The 25,612-nt window shown below is 35.1% G+C and overlaps 1 protein-coding gene across 1 annotated transcript; it reads left to right on the top strand.

Moving 5' to 3' along the window:
• On the top strand, window positions 1–24,683 carry LOC132944323 (uncharacterized). The gene is made up of 10 exons (XM_061013605.1): window positions 1–256; window positions 17,221–17,449; window positions 17,568–18,701; window positions 18,860–19,442; window positions 20,698–20,972; window positions 21,446–21,559; window positions 22,022–22,298; window positions 22,477–22,721; window positions 23,088–23,290; window positions 23,426–24,683. Exons 2-10 carry the CDS (start codon window positions 17,297–17,299, stop codon window positions 23,616–23,618), a joined length of 3,177 nt encoding a protein of 1,058 aa, XP_060869588.1. The 5' UTR covers window positions 1–256; window positions 17,221–17,296; the 3' UTR covers window positions 23,619–24,683.
• The last annotated feature ends 929 nt before the right edge of the window (window positions 24,684–25,612 follow it).

Below are 25,612 nucleotides of genomic sequence, written 5' to 3'. Positions count from 1 at the left end.
TCGGTCAGTACGCGTTTGCACTCACTACGGTTGGTCGTGTAGTTGTCGGTCGTCGTCCCAACGTGTTTTTGTTATTGTTTTCAGCCGATATCGCGTGTTTTTAACGACAGTAATAATATTATGTACGCGTAGTATTTTCATATTGTAATATTGACGGTTTTGTTTATCGCCGTCCCTCTCTCTCTCTCTCTCTCACAAAACAAATCGATTCTCGTCGAACACCCGAGGATTCGCCGCCCGGCAGAGTTATACACGAGTGAGTACCTACCTACTTACGTGCTATAATATACTCGTCGATTTGATTTTCGGGAAAAATATTAACGACCAAATTCCGCATCTGCGATGGCAATCGGTGGGTGGTGGTGGGGTATGAATGGGTTTGGGGGACGTCGCGGGCAGACGTCGTTTTACTATTTCTCACGGGACCGTTTGGCGTACCACCCGCACGTTGTTTTCCCGCCACCGCCGCCGCTCGTCTACCGATAGGGCGGCGGTGGCGCGCAAAACCCGTTTGACCGCATTCTGGTGCTGCTGCCGCCGTCGTTTCTACATAATATTATATGAGAAACCTATGGAAAAAAGCGTACTCGTGATAATGAAAAATAATACCGATTATAAAAAAAAGAAATCATAACGATACGTCCTGTATAATATTATAATATGATTATGACGAACATGCAAACAAGCCGCCCGTTAATCGGATGATTCGATTAGACGGTTTTTTCCTACCCCTCTTCCGCGTCTTAATTTTTTCAACACGAAACCCCCAGCCCTTGGCGGTGGATTATTCGGTCTCTCACGCTGCGTTATAATGATATTAATATATTATTGTATATTATATTATTATATTTAATATATAGGTAGGTGTAACCTATTACCTATTATCATACTATAATACGTACCACCCGGCGATTGTATGTGTGTAATAAGTAATAACTAATAAATAATAATATATTGTATGGAGGTGTGTTACACGGCGTGTTATACTGTTTACGGTTTATTGTTGTTGTCGTTATATTATTATTATTGCCAATGAGACGGTGCACATACACATTATCGGAACGTGAAATGAGAGTATACGAGGGAGAGGTAAGGTGATTTTTATTAGAGATAACGATGTAACGTAACGTGTAGGCATGAGGACGTATCGTCGCATTGTTGTGGGTCTGCATAAGTCGGGTGCGGTGAGAATTTTTTAAACATTTCGGGGTTTTAACAATAAAGATGTGTTTGTTCGATACAGAGTAGATTTACAGAGTCGTCGTTCGTGCCGATAGCTAACCGTCGCCTCTAGACCGATGGACAGTGTTGATAATAAAAAATAATATAAAGTCGTGTGTACAATAATTATTATTGTACTTATAATGAATAATGACAAATATCCTCAAACAATATTGTCGTGAAATTGTATCTGTACTTGTATTATTGTGTCCATCTGACAGTCCAATGATGGTTTACACATGCCCTTCGTAATTCATAGCAGTCGTTGGTTTATTGTTTGTTTGTATTCTAATAATACCTACGTCAGTTTTTATCACTATTAAAGACCCGATTAAAGATATACGTATATTTTTAATATTGGTGTTCATACGGTTGTGATTATTGCCCACCAATTAGATGTATTTTTTAATTTTCTATATATAGGTAGGTAATTCAATTAACTATTAATAGGAATCAATGGGGTATCGATTAAAGTATCAAATTGTTTAATCAAATTAAAAATAATGTTTCAAATGATTGCCGTTTTCATAGTATTAAACATAATTTGTGTACCTACTTACATACATTTTAGTTTTTACTAAACTAATAATACGATCGAAAAATTTAAAATATCGTTTGATTAAAATGGTATGTGTTTGTTAGAATAGTAGTTATATAAGTAATTATGTAAATTAATGTAAATGCCAATATAAAATACAGTACTATATTGGCACATACTCATATTTGAGTATTTGACATCTGTCATAACTCATGATAATATTACCTAAAGTTTAATTTAATTTAGTTTAATTTAACAGTTCTAGCATGGTTTTTTTCATATAATATGTTTTCAATATTTTATGATTGTTCAAATCAATAAATTGAGAGATTTGACGGTTTGGTATTTTATTATGAATAAAATACATAAATACATTGTTAATTCGTCTTGTAGTATAAATATTTCTAGTTTACCGGGCACCCTAAATTTTGTTTTTTTTCAATCTTGTGCACTTTTTAACAATGAAAACGATAGTACAACCAAATATTGGCGCAGATCATTATTTTTGTATTATAACCTGTGACTATCACGGATCGGCGGCAGTACTATACTTGTCAAACCATAGGTTAGGTCACCTGTTATGTTAACTCAGCTCTACACTCACCTGACTCTTGCCTGACGCCAAAGGGTTCTCCCGGGATAGATGGACTAATCTAATAAATTAATTAAATATTTCTTGAATTCACATAATGGTATATTTCTAAAAAAATAATAATTTTATTAACTATTGAGATTATAATTAACCAGTTTAGGGAAAGGTAGGTATTTATATTATATAATATATACCTATATAGGTATTTAACTTTTTATTTTTAAATTGTTGACACTTAGAACGCATGATAAAAAAATACTGTTTACTCAATGACTATAATATGCACTTACGAGTTAAGCTTAAAAGTCAATATTTGTTAAGTGTCATGAGTGTTATTTTCACATTTTATGACAAAACATTGTTGCCGAGTGGCGAGTGCAGGCACTTGCAGTCTGAGCCCTGAGGTGCATAATAGTTGGTGCGTTATATACGTGTATCATGTGTATAATGCATGTTTGTCAAACGAAATATGTACAACAATGGTATTCCACGTTTTATAGTAAGAACCTATGTCCTATGTGTAAATTATATATTTATATTATAGCATGTGCGAAAACGAATAGTTGATATTATATTCATAATTGTTCATATTATATAAATATTAAGGCAGTGTAGCTAATAATTAATGATGTATATTCCGGAAGAAGCATCTATATTATTAGTAGTAAAATGATTACTGTAGCTGATTGGATATGTTGTAGTATTGTTTGTATTAAAGCCTACAGCTATAATAATATTCTTAATCTCGAAAGCTGTTATCTAAGGTCCGTGTTATCAAAGAAAACTGTGCGGTAACTAGTGTAATATATAATATACGTATATGGTTATTTTAATTTTTACTATAATATTATGTAAAATATTTGTATTTAACAATAATATGATTAATCAGCATGTGTGGCTGCCGGCTAGAGATATTTGAGATTATGTTAACTGTTTTACTCCCTCCACCAATGAAATTTTTACTTTGATTTTGACTTTTAAATTAATTTTTAGATGTGCATCTAGTACTTTTTAACTAGTTTTTAAATAAGGACACCGAGTGTATGATGTGTGCCTATACATGGACTTGAGTGACTATAACTTCACTCCACACTATTTATAACACTCTCTATAGCTAAGTGAAAGACGTCGAATGCCGACAAATGACAATCAATAATTTAAAAAAATTATGGGTAGGTAGGTACACTAGTTTATTTTTATCCGTGGAGGATTGACTTAATGCGCTCAAGTACCTATATTGGCCCTAAATTGTCATATAGCTTCACATGATGTTGACGAGGTCGGTTTTTTGTATAGGTACTTATTATATAATACAAACATGGAACAATCTATTTGCTTATTGCGTGTATCGATCTCATTCAAAATCGTTTACATTTAATAATGGGCCTTAATGTGCTCCGTATGAGAGATTTCTCGCCGTGTTTTCATCTTAAGAAAATATGAATTTTATAATAATATATAGTAATAACACGTAAGAGTTAGGTCGTGCGAACGATGTGCTCAATATGAGCTGCATGACGTGTGCGTGTGGGGAAGTTAACTCCACGTTCATTTTTGTGTGTTAATTCGTGTCAGTACTAATATTTTCAATGTATAGTTCGTGCAACGTGTACAGGGTGCTCCAAACATTTCACGAAGGCAATGCGTACAGGAACAGCATAGGTATATACGTGATCGAGCCAATTTTCGTGACACTTGGATCATTGAACCAATTGAGAATCGTGTTAGCTGTTATATACCACAATCCGTAATAATTGTCTAATCATGTTTATTGCGTGCTTTACACGAGTTTTAACGAGCTACTATTTTATTTTTAAATTACACACTATTCATGATTTTTTTTTGTCTCGTAAAACATCATTACGAAATGAGATCGTATTTTTCTCTTATTTGTGGTTTTAGAAATTCAAAATACAGTATTGCAATACTATATGATATTAAATACTATAGAAAAAATAATCAATATCCGATTTCTTCATTCGAATAGGTATTTTCAATTTATTTTTTAAGAAAAATTAATTTTAGAAGTAATTGTTATTTCTTTCGTGCCATTGAGGTTAGTAAATAAACTTTATTGTTTTCATCGTACATACTATAAGTTTCTTGTTTTTGTACAAATTCTAAACTAAAAAGTTTGATAGAATTTAAATTAAAATTTATTTTTTATCACTTAAATATATGCATATGATATATTATTTTATCAGTTAACCTAACCTGACGAATGGCTGAAAGAGAGTTTAGGAGAGCATATAGGTAATACTTCGGGTAATACATTTAATGGACTGTATAAACAATTACTGTAGCGAATTATAGTCCATCCAAATAGAAAGATTTATAGTAGGTAAAGTGTACATTGTACACGCATTATTAAGTACACACAATGTAGGCAAACAGAGATAGTTTATACTTTATTATATAGATACATGCTTAAATGTATATTGTTAACATGTCTGTCGTTGTGTTTAGAGTTTTGGTACTACCTTACATGGATAAATATTTCTTTTTGTTAACTAACGAAATAAATGAATAATTATTTTGAAGAAAAATAATTATATCATTATTAATTATAATAATATTATACAATTATTCTTTTCTTACGAAATTGTAAGTAGGTATATTATTTATGTAGGTTCATTTTCTATTTGTAAGTCTAAAATTAAAAGTTGTATTGTCTCATTAAGAAATTCAGTAAGTTTTATATTAAAAATGTAGAAATGAAATGATTGTTTATGGTACATATTGATATTGTAGGGTGTATATTTATTGAACGTACAAGATATATATATAGAATTATACTATTAATTAATATTTTCATCGGGTTTCAAAAAATTCTTTATTTACCAAGTCAATTAATATTCAGAACCTGCACGAGTATATTCTTTTTTAGTTCGGTGCTCAACAATAGGTTAGTATAAAGTCCTAACGATTTTTTTTTAATGTTATCGAGGATTGTGTACCATGATGTTATCTATAACTATAAGTTATTTGTTTATAATATAGATTTACAAAATTTTAATACGGTGCTATTGTGTTAACTGCATGTATAATTTATTTTATTTGCGTAGTGGCGTAGTAATTGCACAGTTACTACATGTTAACTGAAACTATACCTATAGGTTATATTATGTTGGTTATTATTTGTATACTTTAGTCGAGATCGTTAAATAATCGTAAAATGTATTTTAATCTATTAGTTTTTTTTATATGGTCTTTATTTTTATAGTTACAGTTCACGCTATGCACATTTTCTGACCAACCGGGTAATCCACTCGGCTTTTTCCGATTCTGGTGACTACCGGGTGAATCGTAAACAACGCATGGTATTTTAACTAAAAGCGTCCAACCGACAACCACCCGACGAAAACCTAACTGTAAATATTTGGAGGAGCAATGCGTCGACTATAGGTGTACTATATATGTAGTAAATATAGTGTTTATGGGTGTACATGTGTCTGGAAAAGGCTTTTTTCTCATGTTACGGTAGGACCGGCGGGACGGTCTGGCGTGGAGACGACGGCGGCGGCGCTGGCTGCTTTCACCCCAAATGTGCGCGTTCAAGTCTTTTCCCCCTATAATACGAATCGTACTCGGAGGGTGAATCGTTTTTTCCTTTGTTGCCGCGGCGACGGCGCAGACGAACGCAATACGCAACACTGCACTACTGCAGCTTTGGAATCCGTTGGTTCGTCGTATAATAATGATTTAATAAAGTATAATATTATATAGCTTACGCAGCCCGAGAACGCTAAGAACAATAAGATATAATTGAGTGCAAACCGTGCGTACTTTTATGGTTTCTCTCGTGTATATAATATATATATTATGTACTCGCTTTAGAAAAATTACAATAACATGTGTGTGTTCGTATTGTGTATTCGTGTGTGTAATTATATTTATACATCGCAGCGCACGATCGACGACGCTGGGCGAAGATGCTAAGATTGATTTGCCATTTACGTTTTGATTTTCGCTTTTATTTCTGTTGTTGTTTTCTATTCACATTTTATACCGCGGATCGACGTGGTGGTGTATATAGAAAAACGAATAACGATATTTTATTTTTTTATATACGCTAAACAAATATAACGACCTGTCCACCGAATTGCTGGGGGACACACCACGAAAAATATACATAACATATTATAGATACACTTGTAACAGATCATTATATATACATCACGTTATATTATATATATATAGGTATTGTTCACCGTGACAATCCGGAATAATGGTCCTTTTAGAGATTTACAGTGTTTGCTGCGGTTATACATATACATGTATACTCGCGAATGGTACCGGTTTATATGTATAACGGAACATTCTCGTTCACTGGGTTAACTCAGCGTGCTGCTGCAGCTATGGTATTACGTACAAGTCATAAACCGACACCGATGCCGCCGCGCCACTGCCGGTGAGTGTGTGTGTGGATCTGGATTGTAGAAATAACTAGCGTTTATGTTTAGACTGTATAGTTGTTATAATATTATATTATAGTGTGCCTAACATTATATATTATTATTCTATACGGTCTGCGCCTGTATATATGTGCGTAAAATAGTCAATCGTACAAAGGTTGGCGGGCAGAGGAGGTAAAAACGTTTTCATAAAACGTTAGCAATATACGATATTATTATGTACATTATCGTGTTATTATGCATGTATAAATACTGTACATAATAGACTAGTCGAAACGTTTGTGATACTCGTACGCTATTATATTTTATATTAGATCGCGCAGCGTACATAAAATAACGACGTGACAACTATTCCCGGAACGATTCTTGGAAAACGTAGACTAGGTATATATTGTAGCTGGCTGTATAGGCGCATATATTATATTATTTATTAATTGTTATTATACTTTTTTACATTATTTTCTATTAACGAAACAACGAAACCGCATTCTTCCGTCGCGACGACCTACATATAACACGTGAGCTTAAAAAACTTTATCGTCCGCCCGACTGCCCGACGACAGTATATTCTTATTATCATCATCATTATTTATTGATAATAATTTGTACCCACTGGAATGCTCTTGGCGACAATTCGTCATCGTCGATACGTGACGTCTTGACGTTTTATAGGAAACTTTCAGCCGTTAACGAGCAACAGCTGTATAACAATTTCAGTTGAGTTCATTATAATGTATTATGACGTATAATCGCGTTTTCCGGCAAACCGTCTTCGGTTTGGTCCGGTATTATAATATATTGTGTACAGGTGGACTTCAAACATTAACGCGAAGCGAAGATATTTAAATACGTACGCTTACGATAAAGTTTAGCTTGATCATTAGTACGCTTTAGCAAAGTTGCGCTTGTATTTTATATACGCATTTGTTCGGTTTAACGAGTTTGGCTCGTTTAAAGTATATGATGAGATATTTTAACAGCCCAAACTTCGTGTACTATACTTGGAATCAAATGACGTTCGTGGATGACGCATTCCCACGTTAGAGAGGTGTTAAAAATTACATCATACGACGTTTACGTTAATAATATACAATGAAAAATGTATTTTATAGACAAATACCTATTAATACAACTTAATATTAATATTGTGATCTGTGGTCTTGTATAGCATAGCAGGAATTAATTTACAGTAAACGCCCATTGGTGTAAAATTCTATGCTAGTGATTATTATATTAGACACGCGATTATGTGCGTTATAACATAGGTGTCATCTTGATATTATTTTCCAAGTGTAGGCGAAAAAATGGGTTTGGTGAATGATATAATGCATCATATTATTGTATACACGTTATAATATTATTGGTATTAATATAATATCGTATTACTCTATAATTGGCAAAACTGAATTTCTCGGAATATGTCTTCGATCTTAGAATGAATATTGAGTAATAATTTATTATTGTTTTAAAATGACAGTACCTAATTAAATTGTGTATAGATAATTTCATTTTTTTCTTATCTCGTTTCGGTGGAACTAAAAAACATTTAGCGTGTGACAAATATAAATAATATTATCTAAATATGTTGTATGAACCTCTACATAACACGGGTGTACTTGCATTAATGTTTATATTACAGCTAGTAAGTACTAAGTACCTACCTTATTATTTTCTGAACCCAACTAGTTTTTACATTTTACTTTCTTCATTTTTACTTGACCTCAATATTTGTTCCATCTACTAAAGAAACTTATGTAGCTATTCACTTTCAATAGAATTATTAATTCTAAAATGTATAATTAAATTTTAAACCTCAGGTATACTAACTTAGCATAATTTATATAAATTAAAAAAAAAAACAATTAATTTAACAATGATTGTTTTATTATTTACCTAAGTATTGTTAGGTGAGTATATTATTTACCTACACCGAGCTTTCATTTTTATGTTCGCAACATCGTAACATGCTAATCGAATAACTCATCTAATTATAAAAGTGAAAATTCCAATTTTCAGGACATAACTCGTTTTCTGAAGTATCCGTTTGAATTAATCAAAGGAAAGTAAACCGCGACAATTTGATGACCATAAATCGGGACCGGATAATGATGATCATCAAAGATTTTGCAAACACGAAAATGTACTATTACAGTTGTATACTTACCTTCAACCTTCACGGTAATCCCGCCAAACTTGACACAACTGCGTAGTGCGTATACCTATGTATGTAACAGGAAACACAAAGGCGGCTAAATTAATTGTAACTTGGTTAGAGGTACACAACCAGTCACCGGCCAAGGAAACTAGCCACGAGCCGGTCACTTTCGTCGGCTTTCTAACAATTGTATTGTGAATGACAAGATTTTCATTGAAAAAATCGGGTGCTTCAGACAGGTTTCCTAACGTAAAATCAAAACAATGGATCAAGACGTGTCTTGTGTCTCGCATGTGAAAATGTCTGCGTAAAAATTATTAAAATTAATTATAACTCTTAGCGAATACCCACCATAATATTATATTTCGTTAGTTTTATTGTTTTTTTGTTTTTGCTCGATGTTTTCGAAAACAAGTTCAGAGTTATTTTATGAAAATTGTTACTGAAAGTTTTATTTTGATAAATTAGCTGACTAGCAAGATTTCTGCGATACTCTAACGCAGTCTACATTATAAATGTTTCAGACATCATGAGAAACAAAAATTATTAATACTATATTATAAATGATAATGTATACATCTTAATTATTTTTTATGTTTAGATTTACGTGTATTTTAGTGGTGAGTTTAATAATGAAATCGTAATTATATTCGTAGCTTAACTTTTTATTCGAATTAATAAGAGCATTCACAATTCGTTCAATTGTTTTCAATTAAAACATAATGATATACTAATTTATTAATTATTGGACTCAAAAGTGCTTAATTATCAATAAGGTCCTATCGTTTGAATATTCTATTAAATCTATTATGCAGAATACACAAAATATATACCTTTATTTTAATATAGATAATAATATAGTTATAACTCTTATGAAGTAATAATGTATTAACAAAGAACGGTCCATTGTTATACAATTAAATCCGAACGAAATACGAACAGACGCTCGTATATTGTATATATGATGCTCCATTATAGACATATAATATTAGCTGCTGGCACCTTTACGTAGTGCAATTCAATGATCAAAAATCTTTTTGTATTTTATCTGATCTTTTTTCCCCGTGTGTGATGTTAGTATCTCCTATCTCTATAAAGAGTTGCTGCAGGTATGCATTTAGTAACGTCTGAAAGAGAAATTCAATTCGAAGTCGTTGAACTTGTAACCAGTAACCATATTACCTATATGTATAATAATATTTATATTTTGTTGTATACCTCTACCAATTGATGCGAGTTTGGCCCTCTGGTCCGTGTGTACAGGCGCTCTTTGAAATAACAATTAACAAATTATCAATTTTGTATGTATTGATATAGCGTATTACAATAAAATAAAAAATTTAGATAATGTTGACATGTTGCAGATCGGCTTTTTACGAATGGTTCGTTTATTTCTAACGACACGAGCTCTGCATTCCATGTCTGCATGATAATAGCCGACGGGTGATAATACTTACTGTAACATTATATTATTATTCTGTTATCTTCTCCATAAATTATGACGTAGACTCTAAAATATAGTATTTTTATTTGATAACGAATTGACGAACTTCACGATGTAGAGAAGATATCTTCTCTATACATTGTGGACATGGTTTATTCCGTTGAATCGTTTACCTCGCATTAAAATGTTATACATCGTTATCGTTATTGCAGTTATTATGAAACGAACCGATTGGCTGGTACCGTAGATTACATTTTCGTGTTACCAACTCCCGAACCGATGGTCTCCTGAAGTAACACTCGAGTACCTATTTACCCTATATTTACGTTATAAAAAATTAAAAAAAAACTCGTCAATTCTTTCATTAAGTGTTCAAAATCGTTTTCGACGGTACAATACATATCTCATCCCTCCTCAGACTTATTATCACGACGGTGATATAATTGTTGTTATTATCGTTAATTACCCATTCGTATCGGAAACGGTAGTCGGACGTAATTTTACAGTGTTCTCTCCTCCTCCTTCTCCGAAATGGAATATTATTACGTGCGGCTGGGTTGTATTATTTGACACTTGTATCAGTATTATTACACTATTATACATTATATAATAATTTATAATATAGTAGGTAATAATAATTGTATGCACCCACAGATATAGAAATGAATCACTGCATGCAGTGCCCACTGCCCGTGGTCGTATTTAGATGGTACCACTCACGACCACCTGTTCGAGCATAGACAATATAATATATTATTGCGAGATGTCGTATTACTCGATTTGTTGCAGCAGCGGCCGATGCCACCTAACCTTAGCTGCACAGCTGTACCCCCATAACGTTATAAGCGACAAGATTTTTGTGGTTTTACGCGTATGCTCGTCACACTATAGACGATACAAGACGTGTCGACGTGTCGTGGTTATCGGCGGCTGGCTCGAGACCACTATAACTTATAAAATATAGAAGGTATGATACCCTCACCGTCTTCCTTGGAATATTATCTCCGTTTTAAGTGTCCGTCGCCGTTCCCACGGCCGCCGCCGCGTCTCCTCCTTAAATACGATTTATGTAATAACCGTATTATGATATTATATATACATATATTATAGTGATATCGCATTAATATACCTTACTAAATTGTTTGACGCTCTTCTCGCGCGCTACCCATGCGAGTATTTTGATGTGTTGTATATATTATGTACCCACTCTTTTAATAATCGACTTTGGAAAGTATAATACTATTATAATGTATCGTTGACCATTAAATATTTTATTGCTTACCGTCGTCGTCAGGTTAATTTTTAGACTTGGCGGTAAAAAAAAAAAACGCTACATAACACTATATAATCTCCGCCGTATCGAATGAAACGAAAATCGAGTCGGCTACACTATACCTAATAATATACTCGGTGGCTATAATAATAATTGTAACGATGCGCAAGCGATGTGTGTGTGTGTGTGTGTGTGTGTGAGAACCTGAGATCGGACCGATCCGCATGGCTGGCCGGCCAGACACATTTTCGGGATAATCGTCGTCGGCGCGTAGGCAATCGTAATCAATTGATGACCATATTATAGTCGGTTTTTCACGATGACGCAATATAGGTATATATGAGACGTTTCGCGTGCAGTTTTTCTCGGGTCGGTACACTGTATTATATATATATCTGCGGAAAACGTTTTACGCGATCCGCTGGAACACCGCTCGCGCACGTAATATTTGACACGGTCGTTTCGGAATTCGTTGTCATCGCGTGCAGCATTTTTTGCCCGGTGTATTACAATAATATAATATATTATTATACGTGTCCGTCGCGTGTATAAAAACACTGAAGCACCCGGCTCTCCCCCCGTATACCTACAATACGACTATTGATGTGCAGCGTACATAACAGATAATAGGAACTCGCAATTAAATCGCATCCGGCGTAGGTACCTATATAATATATAACGTATAATATAATGGCAGTGCGCAGTTATGTGTGGTGCGTATATCAATTATACATCGTTAAATGTTTATTGGGATATACAGTATATGCCTATAAGCGAGAGACGCCGTCGCGGGCGAACCGGATTGCCTTATTTTTCAAATGTCCGCGGAATCTTGCAGATGTGTTATAGACATTTTTTTTTTTGTCCGTCGTTACCAGCGCGCGTATGATCGCAAAACCGTTACGCCCGTAGGTCGCGATCGCCGCCGCGTTCGTTATTGGCACACGTTCAGAGACTTACCGCTGCTGCAGTGTATAATTATTATTGCGACACTAATAATAATTATTGCATCGGCGATGGTCGCTCGCGCACGAGAAAACGCTTCGGAAATCGCTTAAACCGACGACGACGTCGCCGTCGGAATTTATGATCCGCACGGGTTTAACTCCAATTAACGTTCTCTGCAGGCCATTACGCGACGACGACGACGACGACGACGTCATTAAACGGTTTCGAACGCGTACACTATATTAATTAGATATTATTAGATATTATACTGCAGCTATATAACATAAGACGCGTATACAGTTTCTTTGCCGTTGGTCACCTAGTAAGTGGTTATGTAAAATATATGATACATTGATACGTGTTTGGTCATAATACATTAATACCAACCGATTTTGATAATATTATATTTTCGACGTCGCACATTATACTTAATATATAGGTGCATATTATTATTATGTTATATTTTATATGGACATTTATCCTAATCACCCGTGGAGTTATTCTAATGCATACCTAACCCAACGCGATCCCACTTTGCAATCTCGTTTTAACCGTATAATATATTATTATTGTATTATATAGGCGTACGCGCGTCTGATATCAGACGTGTTATAATAATTGTCGATGATTTTAACGTGATTTTATAATAACGGCGATTAGTCAACACTAACACAATTAATCTGTTTTTTCGTTGTTTTTAATTTGGTTTCAAATCGGTATTCGGACAATACTCGCATTTAGACGATTATACATTATACGACGGACGGGCCTTCGATGAGTGAGGAAAACATGTATGTATATTTTATCAATATACACTAGTATACTTTCATTATTTTAATACATTGTGAAAAACAACTGTGTACAATAACTTGTATTTAAATGTTTCTCCTTCACTGCCTCAATGCAGGTTGTTGCAGTATTCTGCAGTAGTATAGGTACATACAAAATTAATAATATATACAATAGGTATAGGTATATGCCATCGCATAGGATTTTGTGTTTTTATTGTATATTATGTGCAGATTCGTTTAAGCTGTTTATTATTGTAGTTTTGTAATACATTTTATATTTTTACTGAGATTTAAAAAAAAAATTTCGTTAACGCCGACCAACAAAAAATATTCGTCTAGATTAACATTTTTAGTCGAAATTGGTACAGTGTATAGGTCGAATTAATTATGTTATAATAGCAGTCTACTCGTTCGAGTAAGTCGTTGAAGGTTCCTCGAGAGACATAAAAGTCTAACCATGAACGGCCACTATGTAATAACACTAATAACTAATAATATATAATACATTAAACAGTTGTTGATGATTCAAGGTCCTCTTGATTTCTTGTTTCTTTGTGTTTCGATCGATTTTCATCCTCGTTTCGTGTACTATGTGCAGTTGAAATGTGATAGTGATTGTAATAATTATACGTTTTACTTCGTTTTACATTATTTTTCGGAGAAATATTTCCGAGAGACAGTCGGTCGGTTGAGCGGGAATCGACATGGGACTACAAGTGGCTACACGACACGACGTGTTGTGTTTTGTCGTTTTTAATGTTTTTATAATATTATGTGGAACATCGGAAGGGCTGGCTAGTGGTTATAAATTTATAATAATAATAATAATAATAATAATAATAATAGTAATAATAGTACAGTAGGTATACGGGTTTCATACATTTTGCGTCTGGAATAACAAACACCGTGCGGGGGACAATTTATTGTTTTTACATTGTATTATTCGATTGTCGGCAAACCAGTGATCGATCTCGTCGAAAAACGCTCGTCACGTCACCCGTCCGGATTTCAAATATTCTCCCCTCGAGTCTCCGGGGCGGCGACACACCCACGATATCGGATTTTCAGCTGACAGTCGGTCCGTGCACGACCACCATATTAAGTGTATATATTATATATTATATCTCCATGTGCTACAACGTAATTGCCGTCTGCGGGCTTTGCGGTTTGTTGCGTACACGGCGGATCTACGTATAAAAAATTAAAAAATAAGTCGTCTCCCGCGATCTGTTATGCTGCAGAGTTCGATGTATTCCAAGCTAATTCGCTACCGGGTTTTTGTGCTCGTGTCTCGATCGCTGCCGATCCTGAACAGTCGATTTTTTTTTTGCTCTATTGTGTCCGATCGATTCATTTCGTGTACATATTTTAATGTATAATATACTACGTATAGACACTACCAATACGACGATAGCGGTCCCGTCGGTGTAGTGCTTCGCCACAAGGTTACTCGTATTGTTGGGCCGTGACACGGCCGGCTGCTGCAGACGCGGCGGCGCGGCCCGCTCCCGAACGTCTACGATATTTATTTGATTATATTATTATTTATTATATTTCGGCGACTATAATATTTTGTCCGAATCTGTTGTCGTTGATATTATATTACAACAATCGAACGAGCCCGTCGATGATTTTTTTAATAATATTAATATAAGTACCTTTATAACGGATACGCCTTCAGTAGTCGCGCGGGGAGAGACTTCAGTCATTACGTTGACGGCGCTGCGTCTCTCTATATCAGTTTCCGTCTGTCGTACACGCTATGTTATTATTATACACATCGATGCCGGCTTTTTAATTCACTCGTTTTGCCCTTTCGATTCCGCAGAACCGTTCGCCGCCGCCGCCACTCAAATGTCAATCGCGAACCGGAATTTTTTTTTATATTTATCATAGTCCTTTCCCCCTCGTTCACGTGCAATATACACTGCAGCATTACACGCGGATATCGTATTATTTTTAGCGGATCGACTTTCTCGGCGTCTCTAGAAACGCCGTCGTCGTCGACGTCTGAAATTTATCTTCTAAATTTATTATATTTTATATATCATAATATTATAGCGTTTGAGTGTATAATACCTACACTGCAATAAAACGCTAGAGTGCGTTGGATTTCGTCGACCGACTGTGTTCTCGAAAAATTGTAAATAAAGAAAACGAATTATATTAGTTTATGATATTTTTGTTATTATTTATTATTATATTATATACTACACATATAGTATATATATATAATATGTATAGATAAAAGCATGCGTAGGATATTATATTCAAGGCGAAATCTGTCTGCCACGCCGCGGCGCTCTATTTAACTTCTGCAGCAGTTAGCTGCTGCTTCTGCTGCTGCTAATAGTGTATTTTTATATGATTTTTATTGAACTGAATGACTAGGCGTTATTTTAAAAGCACTCATTTTTCGTCGTCGTCATTTGTTATAAAGACGACACTCGCCCCGTACCAATAACAATAATTTTTTGTGCTCGTTTTTAACTGTCCCGTTATAGTCACGATACGTTACCACTTTAAAATGGCTGTGTGGTACCTTTGAATACGTGTAACGTAATACAAAGTTTCAAATAGACGAGTCAACTCGATTAAAATAATATTTGAACGACTTTTTTTACTAATATTATAGAAACAATGTAATGAATATTAACAATAAAAATATGAAACAATTACTTACTTTTTCGGTTTTATAAAGTTTAACGCTATGATAGAAGGTATAATAAGTAAGAGGATTGAACATTTTCAAATAATAGTGTTTTCATAAGTGTTTATTCCGATAATAAATGTTAAGTTATTCATAAATTCTAAAAAAAACTCTCACTATAAAATACAAACCATATTATACTTTAAAAACGTGTAGGTACAAAAATGTATGTATCAGCTGTCGAGATTTGTGTGTTGATATAATATAAATGTTAAAATGCAATCACATTCTGTAAATATAATATAGGTACAACTTCACGCTAAAGATTTGTATCATTCTTTTGTGCGTTTATAATGAAATATTATTTTCTATTTTATTTTGATCCTTGCTTATACGATTTATAAATATTTTTTATCCATCGACCATTGTCCATATTATGATACTTGTTAACTAAATTGTTAAAACGTTTTTTCATTAAAAATATTATCGTTAACTTTTTTGTTCCATAATCTATATTAAGCGTATTAACCGATGTTCCATTATTATTCTATACATATAAGTGATAATTATTTACAACAATACAAATTAAAACAAATTCTTACATTGTACTAACCATTATAGGTATAGAGTGATTCTATATTGAAGCAATTAAATATATATATATATATATAAGTAATATAAGAATCTTAGAAAATTCAGTAATTGAGTGATGTATAATGTTAAAAGAACTATAAAACTATTAAACACTATACAGTTCACCGTAATATCACTTAAAATGTTCACCTTTAAAATTTTACTTTCTAATATTTATTTCAGGGTATTTTAATATTATTCTATAGAATCCTACACGAACTAATATATTTTATTGACTTATAAAAACGAGTTATGACTTATGGGTGTGTTGATATTAATATTCTGGTTTTAGTGATTAAGTCATTTTTGTTTATTTGTAGATAAATGAATATAATCGTATGTAAAGTAGGTATAGCTTATAATATTAGGTATAATATAATTATATACCTATAATATTATGTATATATTTAAGTGGTTTTTGAGACTTCGTTATTATTATCAATCCACGGTATTATCATGACTAAATAATATAATATATAGTATTATGTATAATTAGTCACGGCTTCAATATTATGTAATAGTATACAGTTTATTTTACAAAATGTTTTTCATTTTTGCAGGATTATGGCAAGTAAAAAATCTGCAAAATTTGTATGTATCGTCGTCGTCCGCTTTAAAACCAATTGATGAAGCAGAATGTCACCGGAAAATGTGTGTCCAAGATTCAAACAGAATGCTTGGAAAAAAGAACTGTGCTCCAACTGTTTTCGTCCGAAAGAGGAGCACCCCGAGAAGCCCAAACGGGTACTTATTGACTACAAACCACTACCGGAAATATCTCCAGCCCAGGTAAATGCGATTTCTCGCTAAATACGCACTCGTACGGCCCTAAGTGTTTGTACGTGCGTTTTTATACTTAAATCTATACATAATATAATATAATATAATATATGTTTTTCCTCCGCAGAGTATATTGAAGGTAAACGGTTCGTGTGACAAATCCCGGAATGTGTCGTTTTCGAACGTCGAGATGGAAGTCATCGGATATGGCGGCGAAGAGTACTCGACCGACGAAGAATATTCGTCGGACGAGGAAAACGGTTCGGAATTCGTTGACTCTGGTGACGACGAAGAGCTCAAAAGACTGACCGAAGCCAACACAAACCTAAACAGCAAACCCGATTTCGTGGCCGAAAAGGTCGTTGTCGGTAGTAATAATGTTGGAAAAACTGCGAACGTAGCGGTAACGGCGGCGACAAACATCAAGTCACCCGTAAAAAAACCAATGGTGCAAAACAAGTCACCGCCGATGGTAACCGTTCAGCCGTTCTGCGGAGACCCACCCAAATCGCTTGTGTTCAACTTCCTAAAGAACAAAGAGATTGCCACGGCTGCTACTGCCACCGCGGCGGCCGCAGCAGCCACATCAGCCTGCGAGGAGGCGCCAAAAATCGAGAAAAAAGATACTGAAAACATTCAACTGAGAAAGACTGAGGCAATGAAAAAACCGACTTTATCTAGAAGCTCGCTGGTGGCCAATTCCAACGAACCGTATTTAAACATAAGACGGTGCAGTTTACCGGCGGAAGAGGAAGAGGCAAAACCGACGCCGCCGCCGCCACCTCCGCCAACGTTAACATTGACGAATACGGAAATCCCAAGAGCGAAGCTCATCCGCCAGCCGGAAACGATAGCACCCGTTGAAATATCTAAGGGTGCAGAGGAAACTACCGAAGTCATCTCGTCGACGAGAGAGTCAGACGCCGACACGGCGGGTGGTGGTGCGGCGCCGTACAAAACTAGAAGTAATGTACCTCGAATGGGCACGATGCACTTCAAACTGAAGTTGGCCGTTGCTTCGTCCCAGAAACCGGAGCCGTTGAAACTGATCGGTAGTGGCGCTCCTGTGGATCCGTCGCCAGATTCGTCGTTGTTGACCAGCAGAGAAATGGCCGGCGAGCCCGACGGGAAAGCGGACTCCGACGAGCCCGGCGATCCGACGTCAACCCCGGTGAACCGATCGTTCCTCCACAATTTCAAAGACAATTCGTCGCCCTTGCGTGATACCTCTACCACACCTCCCAGGACGCCCAACAAAAAGGTCAGTCAGATATATATACAGATTTATATAGTGTTAATTAAATTTTTTAATAGTTTCCAATGTTAATTCGACTCCAACACTTGTATCCTTGTTCGTTTTTTTTACCTGTCAATATTATTTTACGTATTTTTAACGTAAATTAAACATTTTTGTTTTAGACTTCAATAACCAGCAACAGCCCTCCCGAATGTCCCAGGAGTATCAAACGCCAAGCCCCGAAACCGCCTCCGCCGCCGCCGTCGTTGACATCGGCCAAATGCACCGATCTCGTTTACCACAGCACCAACAGTTCATTTTCCGACGACGAGTTCAGACCCGATGACGTGACAATCAGTAACCGCAAGCTGTTGGCCGAATACTGCGAACAGATTGAAAAAGAACAGTCGCAACACTGTGGAAACAGGGAACGACCATCTGCGGCGGTCGCCACTGTCACCTGCAGTGGCGACCAAGGGCGCGAATCGTCCACACTCCCGTTACCCGGAAAACGGCCGGCGTGCGAGAAGAAAAAGTACGGCAAGGCCACCAAAGTGGGTCTTAAGATCAAGAAATTCCTGAGGATACCCAGTCGGGAATCGACGGTCGCCACACCGCAGCTACCGACTACCAGGCCCAAGCTGGAAATCATTCATCCGCTGGACATCAACAAGTCGGGCGTGGAAATCATACACAACTACGCTGTCGACGGACTGCTGTACGTAAAAGATCCGTCCGCCAAAGCGCCGTCCAACCATCATCCTGGTAAGCGTGATTTGCCATTTTACGATTTTTTTTTTGTTTATCTACATCCGGTTTTCAAGTTGGATGTTTACCGTTCGTATGTCTAATCAATTAACGTGATTTTGATCAAATACCACTGCACGTCGTTAATTATTTAGAAATCCTGTTGCACTATTCGTTTTTACCTGCACCGCTATCATCACCAACACATATTTTATAATCTGTTGGTTATCACCTGACCTTTTCTGATTATATTCGTGCACAAAGTTTTTATTCATTTTCGTTTAATACATTTTTAATCAAAGTATAATAAATTTTAATAATATGTACCTACCTGTCCTACCTATTATATTATATCCACATGAGCTATTTTCCTAAGTAGGTAATTGCTATTATTTTATATTCATAGTATCGTAATATCATATTTTCTAAATAAAAAAAATCATTCTCATAACTTAGGTTAGGCCTATAACTGAGGTGTATGCCTGCAGTATTGCATATATCACATATCACTATATCAGCTTTATAATTTATGTATATTAGATAATTGTACACGCGTACGGGGTACCTATAATTAGTAATTTAAAATTATAACAATGAAATCAGCCGTTGACCTAATTCGTAATGATCGTAACTAAATATTTTTTTGATTATTGTTTATCTTTTCGAAGAAAAACCAGAAATCATTTAGTCCTCACTCTGCTTTGTTAAATGTCAACTCAATTTAAATTATTAACGCATATTATGCCTTTCTATTTTTTGGCCAAATAACTCGGATATTATTTTTTTTGAAAAATTGGACATTTCTTAAAACATAACCTTTAATATTTAGGTCAACCACGGCAAGTAGGTATACGATATTATGCTGCAAATTGGATTTAATTTAATTTAATAGTAATATGTATTCTATGTCGAAGTTTCTATGAAATATACAATTTAGGTATTTCAATTTTTTTAATTTATAGTTTTAGTATATTGCCTATTTGCTTATTATTTTTTCATTCTATATAAGACAACATTAAATCAACTTTCCAATTAACGTTAGTTCTTCTTTCATCATTCTGTTTGTACTCTATGTTCAATAATCGTTCTGCGTATATATGCGAAATGATTGTCAATTGACTTACCTATATGGTTTTCGCTGTTCATTTACTGATAATACGTTAATTTCACTGTGCGGTGTGCCACTCGCATTATTATCTTTTGACAAACTATAATATGTTGTCCCGTTCACTCGAACTGCATAATATTAATATCGTTTGAAATAATGTTTCAGTACGACCTACAAAACCACCGCCGCCGCCGAGAAGTCTTCCGCCTGTTGCAAAGCTGCCGTTTAAGTCGTCCGTCCAGTCCACGGACATCACAGATTACCCCGAAGCGCCGAAAACGTGCGATTCCAGCGCGTCCGACGAAACTTACGAACCGGTAAATTTTTCGGCACCAGAGTGTGACCACAGTTCGCCGGAAATGGCGCGACTGACATCCATGCAGTATTACGGTAGCGAGACCGAGTCAGAGATATATCCGACCATCCAGTTTGGCGACGACGTAAGTTACGATGCAGTATATTATTCTAATAATATTGTACAGGCTGATTCATCAAACGTGCTCACCCTCCGTTTTTGATTTGAATTCCAATTTTTGGAATTTTTAAGTATATATACTATACAGTATACTTTAGGGCCATGTTTTCCTTGATTTTGATTTTTATTCTATTTGACGAGTGCCCAGTGGCAAAATAAACTAATTTTTTTCAAATGAGAACAAACATTATTGTATCGTAAATTATTATTATTATTATTATTTTTTTTTTTTTTTGATATATGTATCTACATCAATATTTGAACGATGAGTTTTGAGTTATTAAAATGCGTACCTTTACTAAGAATATAATAGTTCTAAAAAATGGTTTTACAAAAATATAAATTATCTGTTGGCTTTTGATTTAGGCATACCACAAAACAAAAATAATCATTCGAACGCCGAAAATTTAAATTTAAAATATGTTTTAATTTTTTTAGTTTGGAGCCGAAGACAGCATTAGGAACACTCAGCCGGGACACAAGAGTCTCGAAGAGAGTTACGACGCCGTCGTCATCGCCAATCACGAAGCCCTAACCAAACTCTTAGACCAGGTACTACTATCGCTGCGTAATAATAATAATATTGATAGGTACTGTGGGTGTGTCGCTAGGATCTTCCGACGTATATGGTATAATTGCTATATTTGTATATGCGTAAGTCTGCAGAAGTCAAGTCATCACGATTTAACACAGTCATATATATAACTATCTGATCCCCGTGCACCTTGAAGTCCGTACAAAATGACAACTCTTAAAAAAATTGTGATCGTTCAACTCCTTTTGGGTGTAACTCTCCCCAGTAAGTGCAACTCGGCCACCTTGGTAGGTAATGTGTGAAAATTAGATTTGATACATGCTTGTACCTGATCTGCCCGATTAACAAATGGCAACACTTATATACAAATAAAATACTAATTTCTACTAGGTAGTTATTTCTCCTATAACCACTTTCGGGTGTGATTTTATAAAATATATACTAAATCCGTCCTTGTTTTTCATATATTAATTATATAGGCGACGAGCTGTCCGAAAGTGCCCAAAGAGTTGATGGCGTTGAAGACGAAAAACTTGGAATGGTCCAGTTTTCGAGTGGACTCGACCAGCCGGTTGCAAAAAGCCGGTTGCGCGTTCTACAACGGCAAATGGTACGACGTGCCGGTGGTGTTGAGCATTTCCAGTGAACCTGTTGAGCTGAACAATGTACTGAACAACCATTTCACCATGACCAAAGTGACGGAGTTCGTGACGCACGTGGAAAAGGAATACTGTCCGGGCGCCGAAAACGAAGAAGGTGTGTATACATTTAATATTATAATATGTCGCTATGTGGATAGGAGGGGTAGGGGGTGATAATTGTATATTGAATCGATCTATCGTCTCGTGGGTGTCTCGTGCCCGTCGGATAGCGTTGGTTTTTTTAAAAAATATTTTGTGAACGCTTATAAAAACTGAACGACGATACATTGCAGCTTACGTGACGCTGTGGAATGCACATCGGGTGGAGGCGGTGGAATCGTATTGCAAGGAATACAACGCCAAGTACGCGGACATCACCAAGGAAGCTGGTCTCATCCTAGTGGAAACTGTGAACCTGTTGATCGGCCTGCAGGCGTCGGACGTGGACCGGTACAGCCTGGAACCGTTTGTGGTGACCAGAAACTGTTTCGGTGCCGACCCGACCGTAGCCGTGGTTCAGCTGGAAACCGATTCACAGGTACCTACGCATAAAATTGCTGTCACAGTAACAGCTTACCCCCCCCCCCCCCCCCCTCCCTCCCAACAAAATAAAAGATATACCTAACAATATTTGTAAGCCAAATTATCTTTTCACTGGCTGGTATAAACATATGCGTCATGTATGATAAAATTGAGTAACTATACTTTATTTATGACTCGATGACGGATCAAGGGTGGTAAGACGAGGTATCGAGAGGGGGGCCTTTCAATATCTACCCAGTCACCCATCTGTCGAGAAGTATATAATATTATACTCATCGTACGACGTTCTTCTATGTTATAGACATATTTTTTCTAATTTCTAACGTATAATATATATTCTATAATCTCCGTGCTTTTGCAGGGAGCGGATGACACGCTCTGCGAGATCATGCTCAAGGTGCTCAGACTGCTGGCGCCCACGTGGGAGATGACGGTGTGTCTGTCGCAGGTTCTGCGGCAGGGCCGGCCCAACTCTTTGTCCAAATGCAAGGCGCTCCTCGAGTTCTGGCTGTGGGGTCCGACCGGAGTGACCGTGTCACCCGACCGACCGCTGTCGCTGAAAAGGTAACCACCACCACCACCTCCACAACCACTTAACCCTATCCACCGACCTTTAACCACTATCACCACCTCCACACACGCACCACCACATCACACCTGTTAGATATCGAGTGCTACGCCCCGGATTATTGTTACCAGATGGTTGGACCTGGAACGCGCCAACGTCCTGCATGGCCATGTATGTTCCCGTTCCGCCGACCTGTCCGTCAAGCAGATGTGCTACATGTCGTTTTTGGTGGCCAACGACGATAAACTGTTCTCGGATGCATGGACTGTGCTGGCCGATCGCAAGATGCGGCCTCCGCGCGATCCGACGATCTCTAAATGTTAACGCACAAACATGTTTTGTATTGTTTTGTTTTTTTCTCTCTCGAGTGTTAAAAAAATGTTTCTGTCGAAATCATCATTCTTTTCTTTACAACTCTATATTTTTTTTTTATGTCTTAACTCCAAGTATAACAATATGATTGTTGTAGTGGCTAACAACTGTTGCTGAACAATCGTGTCTGTTATTATTATTCTAGGATAAAAATGACACTGTCGAATAAATTATTATTATTAACCCAACTGTTAATTATATTTTACGCGTATACATGTTTGCTCATTAACTGTTATTATTATTCTAATTTAAATAATATATAATATTGTGTAGTTGCAAAGTATGAATTTGCAGCCCAATATCTGCCATGTTAAAATTTTAAGTATTTAAAATATATTTTTGTTAGTTATAAGATACTTAAAATAAGAATATTTAAGTATTTATTTGTGTAAGAAACAGGAATGAAACAAAAAAGCTCTCTATTTTGTCAATTATTTTTGTATCAAAAGAAAATTACAAATATTATACTGTTTGTGTATTTTTGTGCTAAATCTACTTGATAAGAAGTTTACCTACTATATTTTTAAACTTTAAATTATATACATATTTTTTTACATATTAAACATTGTACCTATTTGTTATACCTACATTTATTGTCATCTTAACTTTTCATTGATTGTAATAACCAGAGATTTTGATTTTTATTAAATGTACATTATAGATACACTAAAAAGTTATTATAATATTTTCAAATTACAGGTAACATAAATAAAAAATAAATTTTAGTAAAATGTCAAAAAATATACTATTTATTCTATTATTCGTACATATTATTATATAATATGGTTTAATATGTGATAAGTACATCATCTAAAATAGTTTTGAAGTTGTTAAAAAATAAATGTGTTTGGCACGAAAGCAATACTAGTATGCTGGTAATGAACAGGTTTAATGTAATTTTTGATTTCGACGACCATAATTATTCTTATATATTATGATACTATTTTGAACGTTTGAACTGTGTAGTTATTTTGTTATCTATTATCAACAATAAACGTAAAAAATTTTCATATTTTATCCATAGAATCACAATATATTGATCGCGGGAAACTATTTCTTATTACTCTGTGGGAAACTTTCATTCTTGACACAAACAAATTGATTAAATTGGTAAAACTAACTAAGAGTTGGTTGATGGTTAAAAAATTATATCATAATTTATAAGGTCAATCTTGTCTGTTGTAAATTGGTAATTAATTCAGTTGAATTGTTTCTAATTGTGTTTTAGTTTTTTTATTGAGCTGAATATTAACTTAATTTGTCCACAAAAGATCCATCAGAGATTCAGGGCTGACAAATGTTAGAGAAATTTGTTTTCAATTCCTATAGGAGTAATCAGATATTGTTTATAATAAAACATATGTTTACTTTACATCTTTTGTGTTATTCAAACGTTTATAATTCTAAAAATTTAGTTTTAAAAATCAGAAACTATATTAGTTCCAGTTTTACACTTCAATGTATGTAAGTACCTACTATATATCATTAAGTAATATTTTTTTAGTTTACTAACGTAAATCATAATAAATAATTTTGTAATATGAGCCTTTTATTGGGCAAAAAAATTTCATAATTATAGTTGTTACTTATTACTTATTCGTTAATAAATATTGAATCTATTATATTTAAAATGTATACACTTAATTTGTTAACACAAAAGGGTATGCATCTGGCATTTTCCGGAGCGTTACCAACTATTGAGTCTCTTAAAAGTTTTTTGGGGCTTTTTGTTGTTACTTGGTTCGACCATTCATATAATAATTTTCTGAAATTCAACTTGAATAAAATGGATATTTTGTAAACTTATAACTAAACTTATATCTTTTTACATATCGTTACTGGGTCTATGCAGTCTTGTGAGAGTAAAAAATGTGGACGATTTGTTCAATTCTGAATGCGTAGAAAAAAGTTTATTTTGAGAATATTTCACGGGCTAGAGAATATTT

This window comes from Metopolophium dirhodum, chromosome 5 (assembly GCF_019925205.1).
Source record: "Metopolophium dirhodum isolate CAU chromosome 5, ASM1992520v1, whole genome shotgun sequence".
NCBI lineage: Eukaryota > Metazoa > Arthropoda > Insecta > Hemiptera > Aphididae > Metopolophium > Metopolophium dirhodum.
The sequence above is the reverse complement of the archived record's forward strand: the minus strand, read 5'-3'. Positions and strand labels throughout refer to the sequence as shown.